The sequence below is a fragment of the Protopterus annectens genome, chromosome 4.part0 (genome assembly GCF_019279795.1).
Source record: "Protopterus annectens isolate FY-2018-M chromosome 4.part0, PAN1.0, whole genome shotgun sequence".
Taxonomy (NCBI): Eukaryota; Metazoa; Chordata; order Ceratodontiformes; family Protopteridae; genus Protopterus; species Protopterus annectens.
In genome coordinates this window covers 279,735,449-279,755,305 of record NC_056733.1, presented here as the reverse complement: position 1 = coordinate 279,755,305, position 19,857 = coordinate 279,735,449, and the positions used below count along the sequence as shown (strand labels likewise).

The window sequence follows — 19,857 nt, the reverse complement described above, 5'->3', positions numbered from 1 at the left end:
ACAAACACCACACATAAGCCTACACCCAATGGACCCCTGAAAAAAAAGCCCACAAGGCAATTAAACAATTTATGCAAGAATGTTGTCATAGGGGACTGTATTGTACAACACACAGATGGCTCACTCACCAGACCAGACAAGTTGAAGATAAAGTACAGTTGTGTACCTACCATAAATGCAGATGTTCGAGTGTATTCACTGTTGCAGTCATTACACTTGGGTTATCCTGCTGGCAGGCTACCCACAGTCGGCCTGAATTCCAAACTCCTGGTCCGTCGTCGGTTGCTGTCGCCTCTTCCCTGACGTCAGTGCGCCAGGAGTATAAAAGATGCAGCCGACGCCATTTTCTTCAGTTTTTCTTGCCCCAGATGTCAGGTGCCCCCAAAAGGGTAGGCTAAAAAAATTGCAAATAAAAATGCATGCACTAACATAAACATTACCTTCCTCTACAAGCAAATACACCACATAGGTTGTATAGAATAGAGAAGAACAGATATTTCCCAGCAATGAAAGGGGGATGGTGGGAGGGTAACCTGGACTGCAACAGTGAATACACTTGAACATCTACATTTATGGTAGGTACACAACTGTACTACGTTCATCGTGTTTCACTGTTGCAGTCATTACACTTGGGTTGAATCCCAAAGCTGAGGTTGGGCGGCTGGGTCTAAATAGAATTAGGAGAGGCTATGAGGCCCTGCTGAACTGCAGTGGCAAAGCCTGCTCTGGATTTAGAGTAAAGAGGTAAGTGATAGTGCTTGGTAAAAGTGTGCACTGAACTCCAAGTTGCAGCCTCCAAAATGTCCTTGGTTGGTACTCCTCTGAGGAAGGCTGCTGATGTGACTGCTGCCCTGGTAGAATGTGGCCTAATATTCTTACGCACTGATTTGCCATGCTGTGCATAGCAGAAACGAATGCAGTGTCCTATTCATTTTGAAATAGTCTGCTTTGAAATAGCCTTTCCTTGTGATCCTGCAGCGTATGCCACAAAAAGTTGCTCAATTTTCCTGAAATCTTTTGTTTTGTCCAAGTAGAAGAGTAGCTGTCTGTGTATGTCCAAAGAGTGCAGAAGTATTTCCCCTTTATTCTGGGGATTTGGATAAAAGGTCGGTAAATGAATGGTTTGGTTAAGAGCCACACTAGATACTACCTTTGGCATAAATTTGGGTTTGTCCTTAGAGAAACCCTGTCCGTATGAAAAATGATAAAAGGTTCCACTGTCATTAATGCCTGTAGCTCTGAGACTCTTCTTGCTGAAGTTATTGCTAGGAGCAGAGCAGTTTTCCATGATAAGAATTTTATCTCAGTTGTATTGGCTGGCTCAAAAGGAGGTAGTGTGAGCTTTTACAAGACAAAGTTGAGGTCCCATGTTGGTATAGGTGCTCTCCTTGGGGGTCTTATGTTTTTTGCCCCTGTGAGGTACTGTCTTAGCAGTGGATGAGAGAAAATAGGGGGTTCTGTATTGTAATGAGCTGAAATGGCAGAGGCACGGATCTTAATTGATGAGAAGAATAGGCCTTTGTCCAGCATCTCAGTTAGGTATTGTAAAATCTGAGGAATATTTGGAACAAGCGGTTCAAGTCCTTGTGCCTGGTTCCAAGCACAGAATCTCTTCCATTTTTCTGCATAAGATTTCCTGGTGCTGGGCCTCCTGGCTTCCAAAATGACATCCATAACAGCTTTAGAGAGAGGAGTGTTCTGGGTGGCTATATTATTCGCCATGCAGCTAGATTTAAGGTTTTGAGTTGGCTGTGCAGGATCCGATTGTTTTGTTGGGTCAGCAGATGAGGAATTTGAGGTAAAGTCCAGGCTGGCCCTTAAGACAAGCTCTTTAGGATTGGGTACCAGTGCTGGCGTGGCCAGTCTGGGGCAATCAGAATCATTTTTGGCTTCTCTTGTCTGACTTTTAGGAGTACCTTGGAGAGTAGAGGCAGTGGTGGATAGGCATAAACTGTTAGGGTTTTCCAGCTGAATGATAGAGCATCCACCTTCCATGCTTGAGAGTGATAAGTCCTTGTGCAGAATCTCTGTAGTTGGCAGTTGTGAGGGGAGGCAAATAGATCTATGTCTGGGCATCCCCATTTCTTTGTTATCATGCTGAAGACTTGTGGATCTAGTTTCCACTCGTGAGGGTCCATGAGGTTTCTCCTTAGTTCATCTGCCAGAGTATTCTTCTTTCCTGGCAGGAATTGTGCCTGCAGATGTACTTGATAGGCCAGTGCTGTGTTCCACAAAGTCATGGCTTGCCTGCAGAGGGGGTAGGAATGTGTGCCCCCTTGTTTGTTTATGTACCACATGACTGTAGTATTGTCCGTCTTTAGTAATAGTTGTCCTGGATGTAGTAGGTCCTTGAAGGCTGTCAGGGCATTCTGTACAGCTAGCATCTCTTTTTGATTGATATGAAAATGCATTTGGTCCATGGGCCACGTGCCCTGTATACATTTTCCCACCATGTGTGCTCCCCAGGCATAATCCGATGCATCTGTTGTTAGTGTCTGCCTGGCTGTGGGTAAAGTGAAAGGCTGTCCCTTGTTGTGGTGACAGGCCAGTGCCCACCATCGAAACTCTTGTTGCAGGCAGGGAATGAGAGTAATTATTGTTTCCAGGCTGTGGCAATGTTGAGTCCAAACACTTTTTAGATACCATTGTAGCTTCCTCATATGCAGTCTTGCATATGGAATTAGCAGGATGCAGGATGCCATGAAGCCCAAAGCCTGCAGAATTTTTCTTGCAGGTTCCTGGGTGTTTGCTGCCATCATTTGAAAGTAATGAGTCAGTTGCCTTTGTTTGTCTGGCGTGAGATAAGCCATCTGGGCAGTTGTATTTAAGCTTGCACCCAGGAATATTATCTCTTGAGAGGGCACCAGTTTTGATTTATTTTCGTTTACTGTATACTCTAGGCAAATTAATAATCTTTTTACAAACGTCAGATGCTTTAGTAGAATGTCCTTGCTCTCTGCTTGAATAAGGCAGTCGTCCAAGTAGGGATATATTTGAATTCCTTTTTGTCTGCAAAATGCAATTACTGGTGTCAGGCATTTTGTGAAGACCCTGGGCGCAGTAGATAAGCCAAAGGGCAGTGCAGAGAATTGGTAACGCATTGAGCCAGCTATCAATCTGAGGTATCTTCTGCAAGACTGTCTGATTGGGATATGCAGGTATGCCTCTTTGATGTCCAAAGTAACTAGCCAAGTCTTCTTGCCCAGCATGGGTAGAAGCTGCTGCAGTGTCAACATTTTGAATTTTGGAACGTCCAGGAAGGTATTTAGAGTAGACAGGTCCAGTATTGGTCTCCAAGCTTTGTCCTTTCTGGGTACCAAGAAAAGTCTTGAGTAAAATTCTTGTCCCTGCTCTTGCTGTGGTACTTTTTGAATAGCCCTCATGTCCATGAGAGCAGAAATTTGTTTTTGTGCCTCTGCCCATTGATTGTGTGGCAGGTCTGGCATACCTTTTGGCCTTGGTAGGGTGTGAAAGTGGAACCTGTAACCCTGGGAAACAATATTCAGTACCCATTTGTCTTGGGTAATGTTGTGCCAATTTTGTGAGAAAAGTGCATGTTTTCCCCCTAAGGGTGCCTGCAAAAGGTAAGTGCTTGGCACTGGTAGAGGGAAGTCATTGGGACTGTTTCCTATAGGGTTGTGATTTGTCCTCTCCGCCTTTGAGGGCAGAAGCACCCCACTGCTTAGGTCTGTATGTGCCTTTTGACTGAGATCTGCCTCTTGGGCGTCTGTATCTGCCTCTTTGTGGCCTGTCTGACACTGGAAAGGACCAATTTTTTGAAGGCCAGTTCCTGCTAAATCTGGGTTGCTGAACCTGTAAGAAATCCTTTACTGTCTGCATTGATTTTGCTTTATCCTCCATTTTCTTTAACACCTCTTCTGCCTTAACATCAAACAAAGTATCATGCTGTAATGGAGCATCCAACAATTTTGCTTTAACATGATCAGGTAAACTTTGTTCCTTTAACCAAGCATGCCTTCGAATGACAGAACCTGTAACTGCGGCTCTGCAAGAAGCCTCTAATGAATCAAAATCACATTGCAAAGTATGCTTTCCCACTTGTTCAGCTGCATGCAATAAATCCTGCATATCCTTACTTTCAGGACATTCTGAGCTTGTAAGCATTTTCTGTTTGAGCAAAGACATTAGATATTGTTGGTATTTAAGCATGTGAAACTGACAGTTTAAAGCCCTTACAGCTAAAGTAGCAGAGGCGTAGACTTTTTCCCCCATCTGTCCAGTGCTCTAGAATCCCTATCAGAGGGAACAGGATTTTTTGCAGTGGAAGCCTTGACCCCTTTGGGACCCTGAGAAATTGTTTCTGGGTCAGCAGCAGGGTTTTTATAAAGAAATTTATGTGAATCTGGGACCCTGTAGTACCTATCTGGCTTAACTGGTGCAGGGGGTAAAGAATCGGGAGACAAACTGGATTCAGAAAAAACATCATCAACAATATCTAGTACAGGGGGAATAGCAAGGGGCCTGTGCTGAGGCAGTAAAAGAAAATCTCTGAGCCTTTTCTTGGATTCAGAATAATCTTAGCTCTTCCAATGGAAATGCTCCCTCATGGTGCGCAGGGTTTCCCCAAAAGAGTAATCCTCAGGAGGAGAGGCTGAAGGGATAGATTTTCTTCAGCATCAGACTCCTCATAGGGAGGAAGAGAATATCCCTGTTCTAAAAAGGAATCAGAGGAAATAGAAACCTGGTCAGAGGAATCATAGTCAGTATCTTGCCTATGCCTTTTATCAGGAGGGGGATGGGAACCCCTGATCAGAGTAATTAGGTCCTCAGCCAATTTAAGCATCTGTTTCTTTGGCATGGATGACTGTCCAGGTGAATGCTGTACTTGTTTCTTTGTCTTTATGTTGGGCAACTAGCCTGGAGGTGTGGATATCCTTAATGAATATGGACACACCTCTGCCTTTGGTGTTCCGGTCCAGGTTAGATGGCCAAAAGATGTGGTATGAGTTACAGCCTGGTAATGCAGGGGTGCTCTCTGGGGCCTTGAACCAGGTCTCAGTCACTCCACAGATACTGATGTTCTCCACTTTAAGGAGTGCCTCGAGTGAGTGCATTTTGAGGTTTAGACCTCTAGCATTGAGTAGCATTACCCTCAGTTTTTACTTGCCTGTACCGGTTACAATGGTGAATTTGTCATTTGAATCATGCCTAAAAAAGGCACTATAGGGGGTGGCAAGAGCCCTGGCCAGTATCCAGAATCCCACGGGAGACAGGTGCAGGCCATCTCTGGCAAAGCATCGTGGTCTATTGACCATGTCATCCCAGGCAGACAGATACTGGATCCCCTTAGAATGACACCAGAAGCTTAGCCAATTGCTGAAGTCTATTTTTTTTCCTTGTACTGCAGTATCATTCTGGGCGATGGCAGGATGCTACTCAGGACTAGGGTCATATCTGCCTGGGGTACAAGATTGGAGAGCTCTTCCATGTCTCTTTTCATGTAGTCCAGGGAGGTATGTCTCAGGTCATTCACAACAACAGGGACAACGACAGAGTCATATTTGTACTTGTTGTGGAGTGATCGGAGTGCGTGGGTTATGTGGCAGATCCTGGCACCCAACAGGAAGCTGACAGTAACCTTCTCCTTGTTTAGCCTGGTGAGTGGGACATCAATGTGCCTGACTATAGAGTCACCTATGACTAGTGTGTTGGGTACGCTGTTTTGCCTTATGGGTTGTGGTGGAGTGGCACACTGAGTCTGTGGGCTATGTGTAATTTGGGTTGTGTTGGGGGGGTGGAGGTTGCTTGTGCTTCTGCTTTGGAGGTCTCTGTTGCTTAGGCAGATTATTACTGAGAGCCTCCGTGAATTCTTTTTTGTTTCTATGCGTGGATTTTGGTGGTGTAGGTCTAGTGGGACTATGTGATGAGTGTGGTGTGATGCAAGTGTTTACCTTCACCTCGACTGCCAAGTTCAGTCTTGGTTGGAGAGAGCTCTGCCTCCAGTTTGGCTAGATAAGTGCATCCCTCACACGTTGTAGTGTTGGGTGATAGGAGGAGAGGGTTGTCTGTGTACATGAGGCAATTGCTACATTGCCCCAAGATGTCCAGATTCATCAGGTAGAGAACACCTGCAGCTGTCCCTTGGATGTGCCTGAATAAAAACTATTTTTCTCTAGACAAGTGAGAAAAGTAAGTACAAGAGTTATTTTCCTCTAAGCAAGTGAGGAAGGTAAGTAGAAAGACTATTTTCCTCTAGGTAACGAGGAAGGTTGAGTGCTGTAGTAATTGGTAGCTTATTTAGTGCTTACAACAAGTTCTGACCAAGTGCTGAGCACGAAGATGCAAATTCAAGTGCTAAAATTAAGAAACTGGATAGCTCTAGGAGGAAAACTGAAGAGCAGACTTTATGGTGCCGGGAATAGTTTAACCTTAGCTAAGTGTCAATGTGCGCGCAAACCGCTCAAACCCACGCAAACATGGGTTTTTAACTCAGAAAGTTGAAAGGGATAGAAATCAGCCCAAAATGACCAATAAGGTTAATTTCAGAGCTGGAAACCACTCTTCTTGCGACAGATTTGCTGCTCAATGCTCTCACTCTCACTGATAAGCAGAAATACTTCCCACTACCACAAGGTCTGGACAACTCAGAAACACAAACTAAAGTCCTGAAAGCAGCAAATCTGGGATCCGGACTATTTTAGCATAGGAAAGTGCGGGAAACGGTCAGTACAGACAGTATTTTTTTTTTTAATTAAACAGAAAAAAAGCAATTTAAACAGTAAATATGTACAGAAAGAGGCTGTCACATGAGTGTGACGCCTACAGTAGCAAATGCAATTTAAATTATTAACTTTAAGCTGAAAATCAAAGTGCACACACAGTAAAATGATTTAACAGTAAAATGCAGCAGAAATAACAACAGAGCCATAGTAAAAATTGCTTTTACAATGCAATAAGCAAAAACAGTCAAGAAAAAGCCACTAAGATAGTTAGAATCAGCAAAGAGTCTCTCCATCTCATTTCTGGTGCTGTAATAGTCTGTGGGGTGCCCAAACAGGATCCGCCAAGCTAAAACAACAGCAAACCCATGCAAACACGGGTTTTTAACTCAAAGTTGAAAGGGATAGAAATCAGCCTAAAATGGCCAATAAGGTTAATTTCAGAGCTGGAAACCACTCCTCTTGCGACAGATAGGCTGCTCAATGCTTACCACTCTCACTGATAAGCAGAAAGACTTCCCACTACCACAACAAGGTCTGGACAACTCAGAAACACAAACTAAAGTCCTGAAACCAGCAAATCTGGGATCCAGACTATTCTAGTAAAGAAAAGGGTGGGAAATGAGCAGTACAGATAGTATTATTTTTGTTTTGTTTTTTTTTGTTTTTGTGAAATTAAACAGAAAAAATCAATTTAAACAGTAAATATGCACAGAAAAGACCGTCACACTTTAGTGTGATGCCTACAGTAGTAAATGGAGTTTAAATTATTAACTTTAAGCTGCAAATCAAAGCGCACACACAGAATAAAACAATTTAACAGTAAAATGCAGACGAAATAACAACAGAACCACAGTAAAAACTGCTTTTAAAGTGCGATAAGCAAAAACAGTCAAGAAAAAGCCACTAAGATACTTAGAATCAGCAAAAAGTCTCTCCTTCTCGTTTCTGGTGTTGTAGTAGTCTGCAGGACGCCCAAACAGGATCCGCCGAGCTAAAACAACACAGTGCCAAGCCTTTGACAAACATACTTAGCAGGGCATCCTAGACTGTGCACCACACATCTAAACTGAGATGTATCTGATAAACATTGCAACCCTTTACACTAGTGCTGGCTGGAAAAATTTGCAGCTACAGAAGGAAACTAATAATAATGCAATAATATAAAACATAAGTACATTCAGATTTTAAAGACTGTCATAAAATAGTACAACATAATACACTAAGGAAGATGAGCTAAAAGCACTGAAGATATTGCTTATTTAATTTTTAGCTAAACCAATGTGGTTCTTTCAGTCCACTCAGCATGAATTCTGATCAATTAGATTTAGTTTTCCTTTCATTTCCATTAGGATTATTTTAATAAACTCCAGCTCTACTCAGTGGCATACCGCCTGCTCAGAGGCGATCTGTGCCTGACGTATAAAGCCATGTCCAACCCGGAATTAATGGACATGTTGCACCTCAGAAAATCCAAATCCCATTGAGCTACGCGTTCGAGAAACTTGAACCTCAGCACTGAAATAAATAGGACATGCTGGAGGGACAGATTCATAACCCAGAGGCTCCCTTCACTCTGGAATAAAATCCCAGTCCAGGTTAGGCAGAGTCCCTCATTGACTCTCTTCAAGAGGAATCTTGATGAGTGGATGGGAGATCGTAGGTTTACCCCGGGTATCACTTCTGTGTCACTGTTAGACAGAGGCACAGTATACTAACCTCGAAAAAGGGCATAGCAAAATTAATTTAAAATGGGTGGCGAAAGCCAAACACACTCTGGCTAGGCTTATAAATGCCCTAGAGCAACAACTCCATTATAAGTCACATTGGCTTTGTCCTTGCACAAACCCAGACTAGCTCTTTGCAGTAAACCAAGCCCATACTAGTTCTTAGTATTACCCAATCCCAAAAAGAACAACCAAGAGACGGGATATCTAACCCCAAAAAAACAATGTATGTTAGCCAAACTCTAAGCTATAATTTCTCCTAATGACTTTGCTAGCATGTTATTAATGTACAGTATAATGAACTGTAGTATTCTGCATTTGCTAGAGCATGGTAGTTTATGATAGTATGTAAATTGCTTTTTTCTTTTTCATTTTTGTTCATCTTAAACTCTATTTTGTAACTATCTGTCATTGTAACTCTGTTGGAGCTTTTCTCCCCGGGCCTCCGCTGAAAATGGACATGTATCCAGTCGGACTATCCCGGTCAACAAATGTAAAATAAAATAAAATAAATAAATAGTATGAACCTATAATAACCAAATGGCTTGATCAACACATCTGGAGTATGGAAGAGTGCACTACTAACTGTAACTCATTTCAAGTTTTCGAAAAAATGTATTTGAATAGTTTACCAACCTTTCAATTCGCCATGCCCAAGACGGCCAAGACGCCCAATGACTACTCTCCATGGAAGAGATGTCATCTGAATGATTCCTATGCACCATTCCCACAGTTTCTGCAGGCCCATCTTACGAGCAGATACTTTACTCCTCCGTAACCTGCTTGAAAAATGAAAAGGTGAAGGATATTCAGAAAGGTTCTGACATATTCTACCACTTTAAGACAATGTGTCTGGTATTAGTTAGACACAAAAGTAATGAAGAATGACAACACTTTTTTTATTTTGGCAGTGAGCAGAGTAGCTATGCCTAAAGAGATCAACACTACTGTACTAATCAGCAAAAGCTTTCTCTCACAAAAGACAGCAATATACCCAAATGCCACTTTGGTGCCTAGGTGTTGAACATACTATAAATAGTTTCATAAGGAAGAATTTTCAACAGTCATGCAGTCAGAGTGCAACAACTGTACACATCTACATATATTCATCACCAGTATTCATTAGTAAAAGCAGAAGTAATTTTCAAAGTACTGCTAGATGATGTGCAAACTCTGACATGCTAACAAGGTCCTCTTCCTCTTTTACAGTCAGACACCTTGTGTGCTCACAGACTCTTTCTCCTTCACTGCATGCTCATCTGGGTCTGCTTCTTTGATCAAACTATTCTTGATTTAGTGCTCAGAATACAGTCACCATCCAACCACCTGCAACAGTTACAAAGAAGTAGACATTAATGAATGGACGGAGACTAACGTCCTTAACTCCATGGTAAAGTGTTATGGCAGGCTACATGATCAGTCTTTTTAGGTAATACTTCAGTGTGCTATAGGTGACAATGAGGGATACACTGACAAATAGTCAACTCCTCCCTGGTTAGATCCAGCCACAAACTAATCACTTTGGAAATCCACATCCCTCCCAACCCCCCTCCCCTCGCAAAGGAAACCACCATGAAAAGCTTCTCCAAAGCTAACTTTGGGCTCCTAAAAACAGAGGGAGGCTAACTTCACAGCACCCATGCAAATGGGGAATAGTTGCATGACTGCCAAATCATACACCAATGCACTGTACGGACACGTACACAAATGCATGGATCTCGCCATACCCAACAGAACCAAGATGCTCTCCTCCAAAGAAAATGAGGCCAATTAGTAGTCCCCTGCCATAAACAAACTCTACAACAGAAGGAGGAAACTGATGCAAAATATGGTGAAGTCCCAAGACTGGAAAAACTCCCTTATCAGCCTCAACAAAAAGTTGAGATCCCTCATCAAATCGTCTAAAGCTAGCTATGAAAACAAAATTGCAGCAGATAGTAAAGACCACCACAAGGCCTTCTATAGTTATGTAAACAACCTTCATGGCAATAGCCAGATTAGCTTTGAGCTTCTTCACAATGGTACCTCCTACACCCAGTCAACAGATATTGCCAATATAATGTTCAACAGATTCAGTGCCAACTTTACCCCCCCCCCAAGGACCAATCACAATACAAGTAGATTGCCAAGAACCCAGTATTACTGCTGCACAGGTTAAAACAGCACTGTCCAAGGCCAAGAATACAGCTGCTATGGGACCTGACAACATCCCTGGCTGTGTTCTACATGAACTACAGAGTGACCTGGCACCTCACCTGTGTGGCCTGTTCAATCACAGCCTCACCTCAGGCTTTGTCCCTACCGAATGGCGCACTGCTACAGTCATCCCTTTCCACAAAGGGGGAGCAACTACAGACCCTGGGAACTATTGCCCTATTAGCCTGATGAGTCTGACATGCAAAGCTATGGAACGCATCATCATGGACCTAATAAACAAGGACACAGGGAATCTCTAAACTCTGGATCCCTCACAGTTTGATTTTGTGAAAGGTAGATTATGCCTGCTCAACTTGGTCGACTTCTTTGAGTCAGTCACCAGAGCTATGGATGCAGGCAAGGTGGTTCATACAGCCTACCTTGATCTGGCAAAGGCCTTTGTTGCCACTCCCCACTCAGGAATCACAGAAAAACTCATTAAGCTAGGCATCAACCCGTACCTCACTAAGTGGGTTGCAAACTGGCTCACAGACAGAACCCACAGTGTGAAAGTAGATGACTCCAAGTCAGACTGCCAAACAGTCACGAGTGGAGCCCCACAGGGTTCGGTCCTGGGTCCTCTCCTGTTTGGCATCTAATTCTCTGAAGTCCAGGCCAACACAAAGGGACTCTGGCTGACAAAGTTCACAGACAATTGCAAGTTGGAAGCTATTATTAACTCCCCAAGTGATGTTGACATCCTACAGAAAAGAAAGGCCTTAATGAGACCAATGACTGGTGTTAGGACCATGGCCTAAGCTCAATGCCAAAAAATGTGTCGTCATCCCCTTTGGGAAAAACCTGGTTCCCATGAATTACCAATTCGATGGTAGTCACTGAACACAGAAGGCATTATAAGAGATCTGGGAACACAGGTTGACAGCAACCTCTCTTTTGATCACCGCACTGCCACTGTGGTCAGAAAGTCCGTCGATGGGGCACATCTCATAACTAAGATTTTTGCATCCATGAAGAAAGAGGTCATGATCTCCCCTCTACTCTTCCCTCATTAGGCCAATCATCGAGTACAATGCCCCATTTGGCATGGGGCACATCTCATTACTAAGATTTTTGCATCCATGAAGAAATAGGTCATGGTCTCCCCTCTACTCTTCCCTCATTAGGCCAATCATCGAGTACAATGCCCCATTTGGCATGTACCTCACTAGACACCTGCAACAACTGGACAGGCTGCAAAAGTACCTCACAAAGAGGATCCTAGGCCTTAAACACTTGTCCTATATGAACAGACTAAAAACCTCCAACTATTCTCTGTCTTATATCGCCTACTTATAGGCAATCTCTGCTTGACTTACAAAGCCATGTCTGACCCAGCTCTGTTAGAAATGCTACATCTAAAGAAATCCCAATCCCTCTGCACCACACACTCCAGAGACCTCAACCTCATTACCACAATCAACAGAACATGCTGGAGGGATAGGTTCATAACCCAGAGACTGCCCATGCTATGGAACAGACTTCCCATACATGTCAAGCAGAGGACCTCGCTGACCCTCTTCAAGAGAAATCTTGATGAGTGGATGGGAAATAGAAAATTCATCCTGGGGATAATTCCAGTAGCTCTACTCGACAGAAGCACAGGGAACTAAGGTCGAGTGGCATGATGCCAGGGTAATCCTATGGGCTAGGCCTGTAAAGGCCCCAGGGTCAGTAGCCTATTACACACCTATGAGCCTATACGGCCTGCCTTCTTACATGTCAAAAGCATGTTTTCCTTCTTTCTAATGTCTCTCTCTGTTGGCTGGAATCAGGGTTGCCAGACGTCTTTATTTGAGTGGGACTGTCCTGGGATCAGCAGCCTGATCCAGAGTCCCGCACTGCCAGTTAAACTCCCGGCGATGTTATTGGCCCGTATGCCGTTATATGAGCCAATAAAAACAATCGCAAAACAGAGTTACGTCTGTTTAATGCGGAACTGCCTGATGTTCCGCATTGAACCGAGGAGGGTCTGCTGTGTGATTTTCTGATTGGTTTGTATACTGGCATACGGGCCAATCAAAAATCGCCTAACATGGAGCTACTTGTGTTTAATGTGGAACTGCCTGATGTTCTGCATTACAGACAAATTTTTCTGGTTTTCACTTATCGTGAAGGACCTTTTTTTTTTGGTCCCTACCTGTCCCATAACAAATATGGCATCCCTGGCTGGAATACAAATGTCATAATGATGCCTCATGCAGGTTTCCATTGAAGCCCTTCTAATAAATCTCTGCTAAATCTAAGTCCTCCACTTGGAGTTAGCAAAGCAGCTTATACACATCTGAACTATATCACAAGCATGAATGGCAGACACAAGGTGCTTGGTCCTTCTTTCCCTGGACAGAATGCCAACGACCTGAGTCAGTTAATGAACCAATATCAATGGAATTATAAAAGAGAAAATCAGCCACAGGAATGACAGGTGTTGAAGGGAGTACTATATTCCTTTTTCGAAAGTTAAGCTGTGAATAATGAATAATTACCATACATACACTTAAAATGTGAAATGGAAAGCCTCAGTCAATTCTCAATAATATCTTAACATAAAATATTTGTTTACCTTGTGGGGACATCAATGTTGACTGTACAGGTTTCCAGGAGTTCTCCTTGTAGGTCTGTGCAGGAGGCAAGAAGCCACCGCTGGTCATGAGACAAGCAGTAACCGACAAAAAGTACATTGTACTTTTGGTTAGCTTCTCCAAATGTATCACCTGGCTCTGCTTGCTTGTCCTTGACTGGTGCCAGGATAAAAGGAGGAGAATATACCTGGATAAGGCTGGGACGCTGGAAATAAAAATGAAAGAGAATGTAGTTTATTGTACTTCGTACAGGAAACAGCTCACAATATCGTTCTGGAAGCTGCAATCAAAAGCTATATTACTGAGAATGTATGGCTGCAGTCCTTCAACATCTTCAGTTTTCTGTAAAGTTCTTAATAACCACATGTTGCCAGAGACAACATTGGCCTCTACTGGTTAGTTCAAGCATTACAACTGAAAACACTTCAAATCTAAATTCAGTAGTAGCAGATTAAACTAGTTCTAATAAAACTGTGCAACTCTAGATATTTCAGTACGATACAGTACACAAGTGACTGCAATGACACAAAAAATTCAATCATTAGAATCACATTACACTGTCTTACACATATCAGCAGGCTTGTTGTACTATCATATTTATGTAGACGGGACAGTACAACACTACACAACTCTTAAGTACTGTAACAATGCATGCCTCCAATCAAATAAATGGTTACTATACCAACACATTTTGAGAACTAAGACAGGTCCACTGTATTTTTCACAGAACCGATGTTTATGCCAGAACTCTTATATGGCAGCGTAGCAAAAGAACAAACACTCTTAAAACTGTGCAAAGGATAATCTCTCCAAAAAAGTCATTTTAATTAAGGTTCTTTGTTTTGATTCAGAACACAGACTGAATCTTGATCACAGCATGCAATGCTAATCTCTTCTAGCGCAAAGGTTCTAGTCTAGCCTTCCACACAGCACTGAAAAAACATGTTAACCATAACACCCTAATAATATCTAGCCCTTTAGCATTTCTGGCCATATCCCATTCACGTCCAGAGCCACAGCAGAGAAAGTACAGTTTCATACACTTACCATAAATGTAGATGTTCAAATGTAATCACTGTTGCAGTCCTAACTGATAGGATTTCTTGCCATGGAAGCCCTTGCTTGGCCCGACTATCAGAGAATTTCCTTCTCCTCCTGAAGCCGGTGGACGCCCTGACCGACGTCAAGACATCAATTATAAAGGGAGTCAGCCAGTGCCATAACCTCAGTATTTTTTTGCCCACACCAGTAAGGAGCCCCTAACTGGTTCCTAAAGTTTTGGGCCTTAAAACAGGAAACTTCAGAGTAGCATCTAGTCTGAACAGAGGAGGAGGGATCAGCCTGGATCTAAAGAGGAGAAAGCCAACCACAACCTTATGGGATAAGAGGGGAAGAAACTACTGCATCAGTGAATACACTGGAGCATCTACATTTACGAAAACTGTAAACAACTGTACTATGTTCTTCGTGTAAGTGGGTGGATTGAAAGTTTTATGGACAGAAAAGGATTCCCAGCGAAACTGCAGGGTTATGCTCCACTACTGACTTGGAGAAGGCTGGAAGGTGATACTGTTTGGTGAAGGTATGCACAGAAGACCAAGTAGCAACTACCAAAATGTCCTTACTGGCTACCTCTTACAGAAAAGCTGTAGACGTAGCAGTAGCCCTGGTACAGTGTGGCCTCACAGAGTCTGGCGACTTCTTTCTATAGTGGTTGCAGCAAAACAAAATACAGTGGGAGATCCATTTGAAGATTGTTTGCTTAGAACTGGCCTCCCCTCTGAGCTACAGAAAAGGCCACAAAAAGCTGTTCAGACTTCCTGACATACTTTGTTCTGTCCAAGCAGTAATGCAGTTGCCTATGGACATCCAAAGTATGAAGTATGAAGGATTCTTTCCCCCATGTTTTGAGGCTAAGGAAAGAAAGTAGGCAAGAGGATGGTCTGGTTTAAAGAAATCTCTGTAACCACTTTAGGCATAAAGGAGGGGCTTGTCCTAAGGGAGACTATCAGGATGGAAGGTGATGAAAGGCTCAACACACATAAGGGACTGAAGCTCATTTTTTGATGAAGTACAAGCTAAGCAGGAAATACAAAAGTTTGTCCAACAAAAAGTGAGTGTGAAAAAGAAGGAGATTCTGCTTTCTGTTCTTCTTGTAATAAAGACCACAGAGAGACTATACCTGTGAAACCTTTTCCAGTATTTCAACAGAAAATGTTGGCGAAAATGTAGACAGCATGAGATTTCACTAGAAGAATCGAGAGCACATTGGAAATGAAGCAGAGACAGGATTTGGGTGATGGAGAAGAACAGTAATAAAACCATTAACTTACTGTGGGATTGCAATGCAATAATTATATTTCTGAAATATGACAGAACAAGAAAATCTGGAAATATTGGACTTTTTCAAAACCTGTTGGACATGTGGGAGACTCTATATGCCCTACTTCGTGTCATTAATGTTTCGGAAAAAGCTTTGGGGAGAAAGCTAACTGCAAGTAAACATTACATTTTCTTTAATTAATGGTACTGTTTTTGTGGTGTATGGTTTTCTTTGCATGCCATTTTTAAGCGTAATGAGGACTGCAAACAGGTGCTGCTGCTGCTGTTGATTTTTCTCCCTTCCTCTCTTTCTTCTTGTACAGTTTTGAGAAATATAGGCAATGCAATGTTAAAAAAAACCTGGTTAAAAAGGCATGACAAAGTTAGAATTAATGTGCTTTTTCTCATTCTTGCATGGGGAAATGGACTGGATTAAAGATTGATTAGTTTTAAGAGACAGCAAGTAAATGAAAAACAATACTGAATATTACGAGGTGTTGTTTTCTAGTAAATGCATGTATACTTAGTAGCGATACTGCAGCTGGCCTTCATGTTTCCATAGAAACAATCTGATAAAGAGAAACTGGCTGTCTGGTTCTCATGTCCCAATGGAGACAATCTGATAAACAGAAACTGGAGACATTTTGGCGGAAGGGTATTGGCTGAGAGAAAAAGAAAAGAGAAAGTGGCTAGGACATAAAGTTCTCTGAAAGCAATCAGGGGTTTTCCCAGCTGGGAGAGCTTTAATATAAGGCAAAATCAATTAGTCTTGAAGTAATGTTTTCTCATTTTTGTTTAGAAATGCAATGGGGATACTAATATAAACAGGTGCTTTTGTTTTTTTTCTCCCTTCTTTTCTCTTTGTAGGCACTGCAATGTAAAAAAAAGGAGAGGGGAAGAGAGGACAGAGAGAGGAAAGGTCTGATTAAGACAGTACGACAAAAGAAAAATCAGTGTACTTTTTCCCCATGCTTGCATAGAGAAATGAATGGGTTAAGACCCTAGGCATATCCAGTAACATGTTTATTACAAAGCATGTAAATGAAAAAGAATACTGAATATTACAAGGCTTTCTTTCTGGTAAACAAGGTATCCTTAGCAGTTTTGAGTCTGGTTTGCATGTCACTAGAAGACAATTTGATAAAGAGAAATGGCTTGGAGAAAGTGTTTACTGAAAGCATTCAAGTGTTTTCTCAGCTGGGAGAGCTATAAAGATAGACAAAATCAAACAGCACAGGCTGTACCATGCGTCTTAGCATGACTGACCTTTCTTTTTGGTTAACTCTAGCCTGTCTGTGTGGCTATCAACTTAGAACTTTTGTTCTTATTAGGAAGCAAAAACTTAAATATTTGAAGATGTACATAGTTTTCTGTGTTATTATTAAGTTGATAGGTTTTAGGGGAGTTTTGGGGGAGCCTTCAAAAAACAAAAAGTTATGTAAGATCGGGCATGAGCTCACATGGATATGACAAGAAACAACTCTATAAAAGATCAACCTGCCAAACAGTATATGCATGTAACACAAAAGTTGGAATTTGACATTTAACAAAAAAGCAGTTATACATAAAAGGTGGTAATAATAACTATAAAAAATGATGCCTTCTGTAATGTCTTTCAATCTGAATGGTCTTACAGATAAATATAAAGAAAGAATAGTGAACTATATTTAAAAATGTAGAGCGCAAATAGCTATGCTACAGGAGATACACCTGGAAAGAACTGAACATATGAATTTGATAAAGAAAGGTTTTTAGGATGGTTACTAAAAATGTAAAGTGCAAATAGCTATGCTACAGGAGATACACCTGGAAAGAACTGAACATATGAATTTGATAAAGAAAGGTTTTTAGGATGGTTACTCAGCGGAATATCTGGGGCAAAGGAAAAGACAAGTTCTTATATTAATTGCAAGAGGAGATCCAATAGTGATAGAAGAGGGAAAAAAGATAATAATGGAAGATATACAGTACTAAGGGGGCTACTGGCAAGTGTGGAGGATTATTTATTTATTTATTTATTTATTTGATTTTATTTTACATTTGTTTACCGTAATAGTCCAACTGGGCTAACAGCCCATTTTCAGTGAAGGCCTGTGGATAAAAGCTCCAAAAACAAAAATAATATAGCAATGGACTAAATAAGTCAAACAGTAATGACAATACATAGTTATTACAATATACAGTTACATAGTACTTAAACACACAGTTAAATAAAATAAGTCATCTAATATTAGTTGTGTAAAAAGTCATATAACATTAATGCAAAACAGAAAGAGAAGTAAGACAGGTATATAGTTAATGCAGAATAATAATATTTATATCCTATAGTAAATCCAGATTTTAAGGAAAAAAGATACAAAGTGGTATGGGGAAGAAAATTAGTAAAAGGTTAAAATTGAGGAAAAAATGTGAAGAGTGAGGGTAGATACAGTTACCCAAGGGTGATACAGGAACAGAACCATTTACTGTTTAGATATTCTTTAAGAAGGAGTTTGAATTTTGAGGTAGCAGGGGAATTAAGTATATGCTGGGGAATATAGTTCCATATTTTAGTGATATGGTTTGCAAATATGGAGTCTCCAAAATAGCTTTTAGATTTGATGACTTTTAGAAGTAGTTTATTGGATGAGTGGAGGGTATGAGTGGTTCTATAATACTGAACTAGGTTCCTTATAGCTGGACAGGCATCGGGTTGATGTAAGATTTTCTGAGCAATTTTGAGATGGTTAAGTGATAAAAAGGTTAGGCAGCTCAAGCCAGTGCAGCGGTTTCAGGGCTTCACAGTGATGAGTTCTATTTTGGAGGACCGGCAGCAAAACGAGCAATTTTATGGTAGTGAACCTCTAGTTTGGACAGTTCAGATTTTCTAAGATTAATAAATATGGGGGAAGCTTACAACAGTGTTGACAGAAAGTGTGTTCTGGCAACAGATTTTCTAGTGGAAGGGTTGAGGAATGTTCTTGACCTGTACAGGCAGCCGAGCTTAATATGAACCTTTTTATGGTAAGGGCAATGAGCTTGTCATATTTTAAGGAGCAATCTATTATGACACCAAGTAACTTTGTACTATCTACTGGTTCAATGGTAGTGCTGTTGGAGGAGAGTATGCGAAGTGGGATAGTGAGTTCTGTGGATTTACTGTTGGAGAATATTATTAGCTTTGTCTTGTTTGGGTTTAGTATGAGTTGCTTTTCTTTGAGGAACTGCTCTATGTCTGAGAAAGCACTTTGAGTTTTAGATAAGAGTTCAGAGAGGGAGAGGGCTGTGCAGATGACAGTGGACTCATCTGCATATTGTATAATAGTAGTTTGTGTAGATACAGAAAGTACAGTTTTGTACCTACCATAAATGCAGAAGTTTGAGTGTTCACACTGCTGCAGTCATTACACTTGGGTTATCCTGCCGTCAGGCAGTCCCGTAGTTGGCCAGAGTTCCAAAGCCTTGGTCCGGCGTCGGTTGCTGATGCTTCTTCCCTGACGGCAGTGCGCCAGGGGTATATAAGATGCATCCGACGCCATTTTCTTCAATTTTTCTTGCCCCGGATGTCAGGTGCCCCCAAGCAGGTAGGCAATACATATTGCTAATAAAAGATATACATATAAAAATAAAAACAATACCTTCAGTTACAAGCAAATACACCACAAAGGTTGTATAGGATAGAAAGGTATAGATAAGTCTAACTAGTTCAGAGGGGATGGAGGGAGGATAACCTGGACTGCAGCAGTGTGAACACTCGAACATCTACATTTACGGTAGGTACAAAACTGTACTATGTTCATTGTGTTACACTGCTGCAGTCATTACACTTGGGTAGAATCCCAAAGCTAAGGTTGGGTGGCTGGTCTATAAAGAGTTAGGATTGGCTATGAGGCCCTGCAGAACTGCAGTGGCAAATCCTGCTCTGGATTTAGAGTAAAGAGGCAGGTGGTAATGCTTGGTAAAGGTGTGCACTGAACTCCAAGTTGCAGCCTCCAAAATTTCCTTGGTAGGTACTCCTCTGAGAAAGGCTGTTGAAGTGGCTGTTGCCCTGGTGGAATGTGGCCTAATGTTATTTGGGACTGATTTTCCATGCTGAAGGTAGCAGTAACGTATACAGTGTCCTATCCATTTGGATATAGTCTGCTTTGAGATAGCCTTGCCCTGTGATCCTGCAGCATATGCTACAAACAGTTGCTCAGTTTTCCTGAAAGCTTTTGTTTTGTCCAAGTAGAAGCGTACCTGCCTGTGTATGTCCAAAGAATGCAGAAGTTTCTCCCCTTTATTCTGGAGGTTTGGATAAAAAGTTGGCAAATGGACGGTTTGGTTAAGAGCCACACTAGATACCACCTTTGGCATAAAGGTAGGGTTTGTCCT

The 19,857-nt window shown here is 41.7% G+C and overlaps 1 protein-coding gene across 4 annotated transcripts in view; it reads right to left on the bottom strand.

The window, feature by feature from the left end:
- Nucleotides 1-19,857, bottom strand: part of MED13L (mediator complex subunit 13L) — a 3,068,540-nt gene that overhangs the window by 330,315 nt on the left and 2,718,368 nt on the right. For 2 of the 4 annotated variants that reach the window (XM_044068259.1, XM_044068261.1), the window contains 2 exons: nt 13,164-13,387; nt 9,044-9,189 (listed from right to left, as the gene is read on the bottom strand). In XM_044068259.1, coding sequence (XP_043924194.1) covers nt 9,044-9,189; nt 13,164-13,387 — 370 coding nt within the window. The remainder of the gene's footprint in view (nt 1-9,043; nt 9,190-13,163; nt 13,388-19,857) is intronic. The other 2 variants (XM_044068260.1, XM_044068262.1) reach the window with 1 other exon arrangement.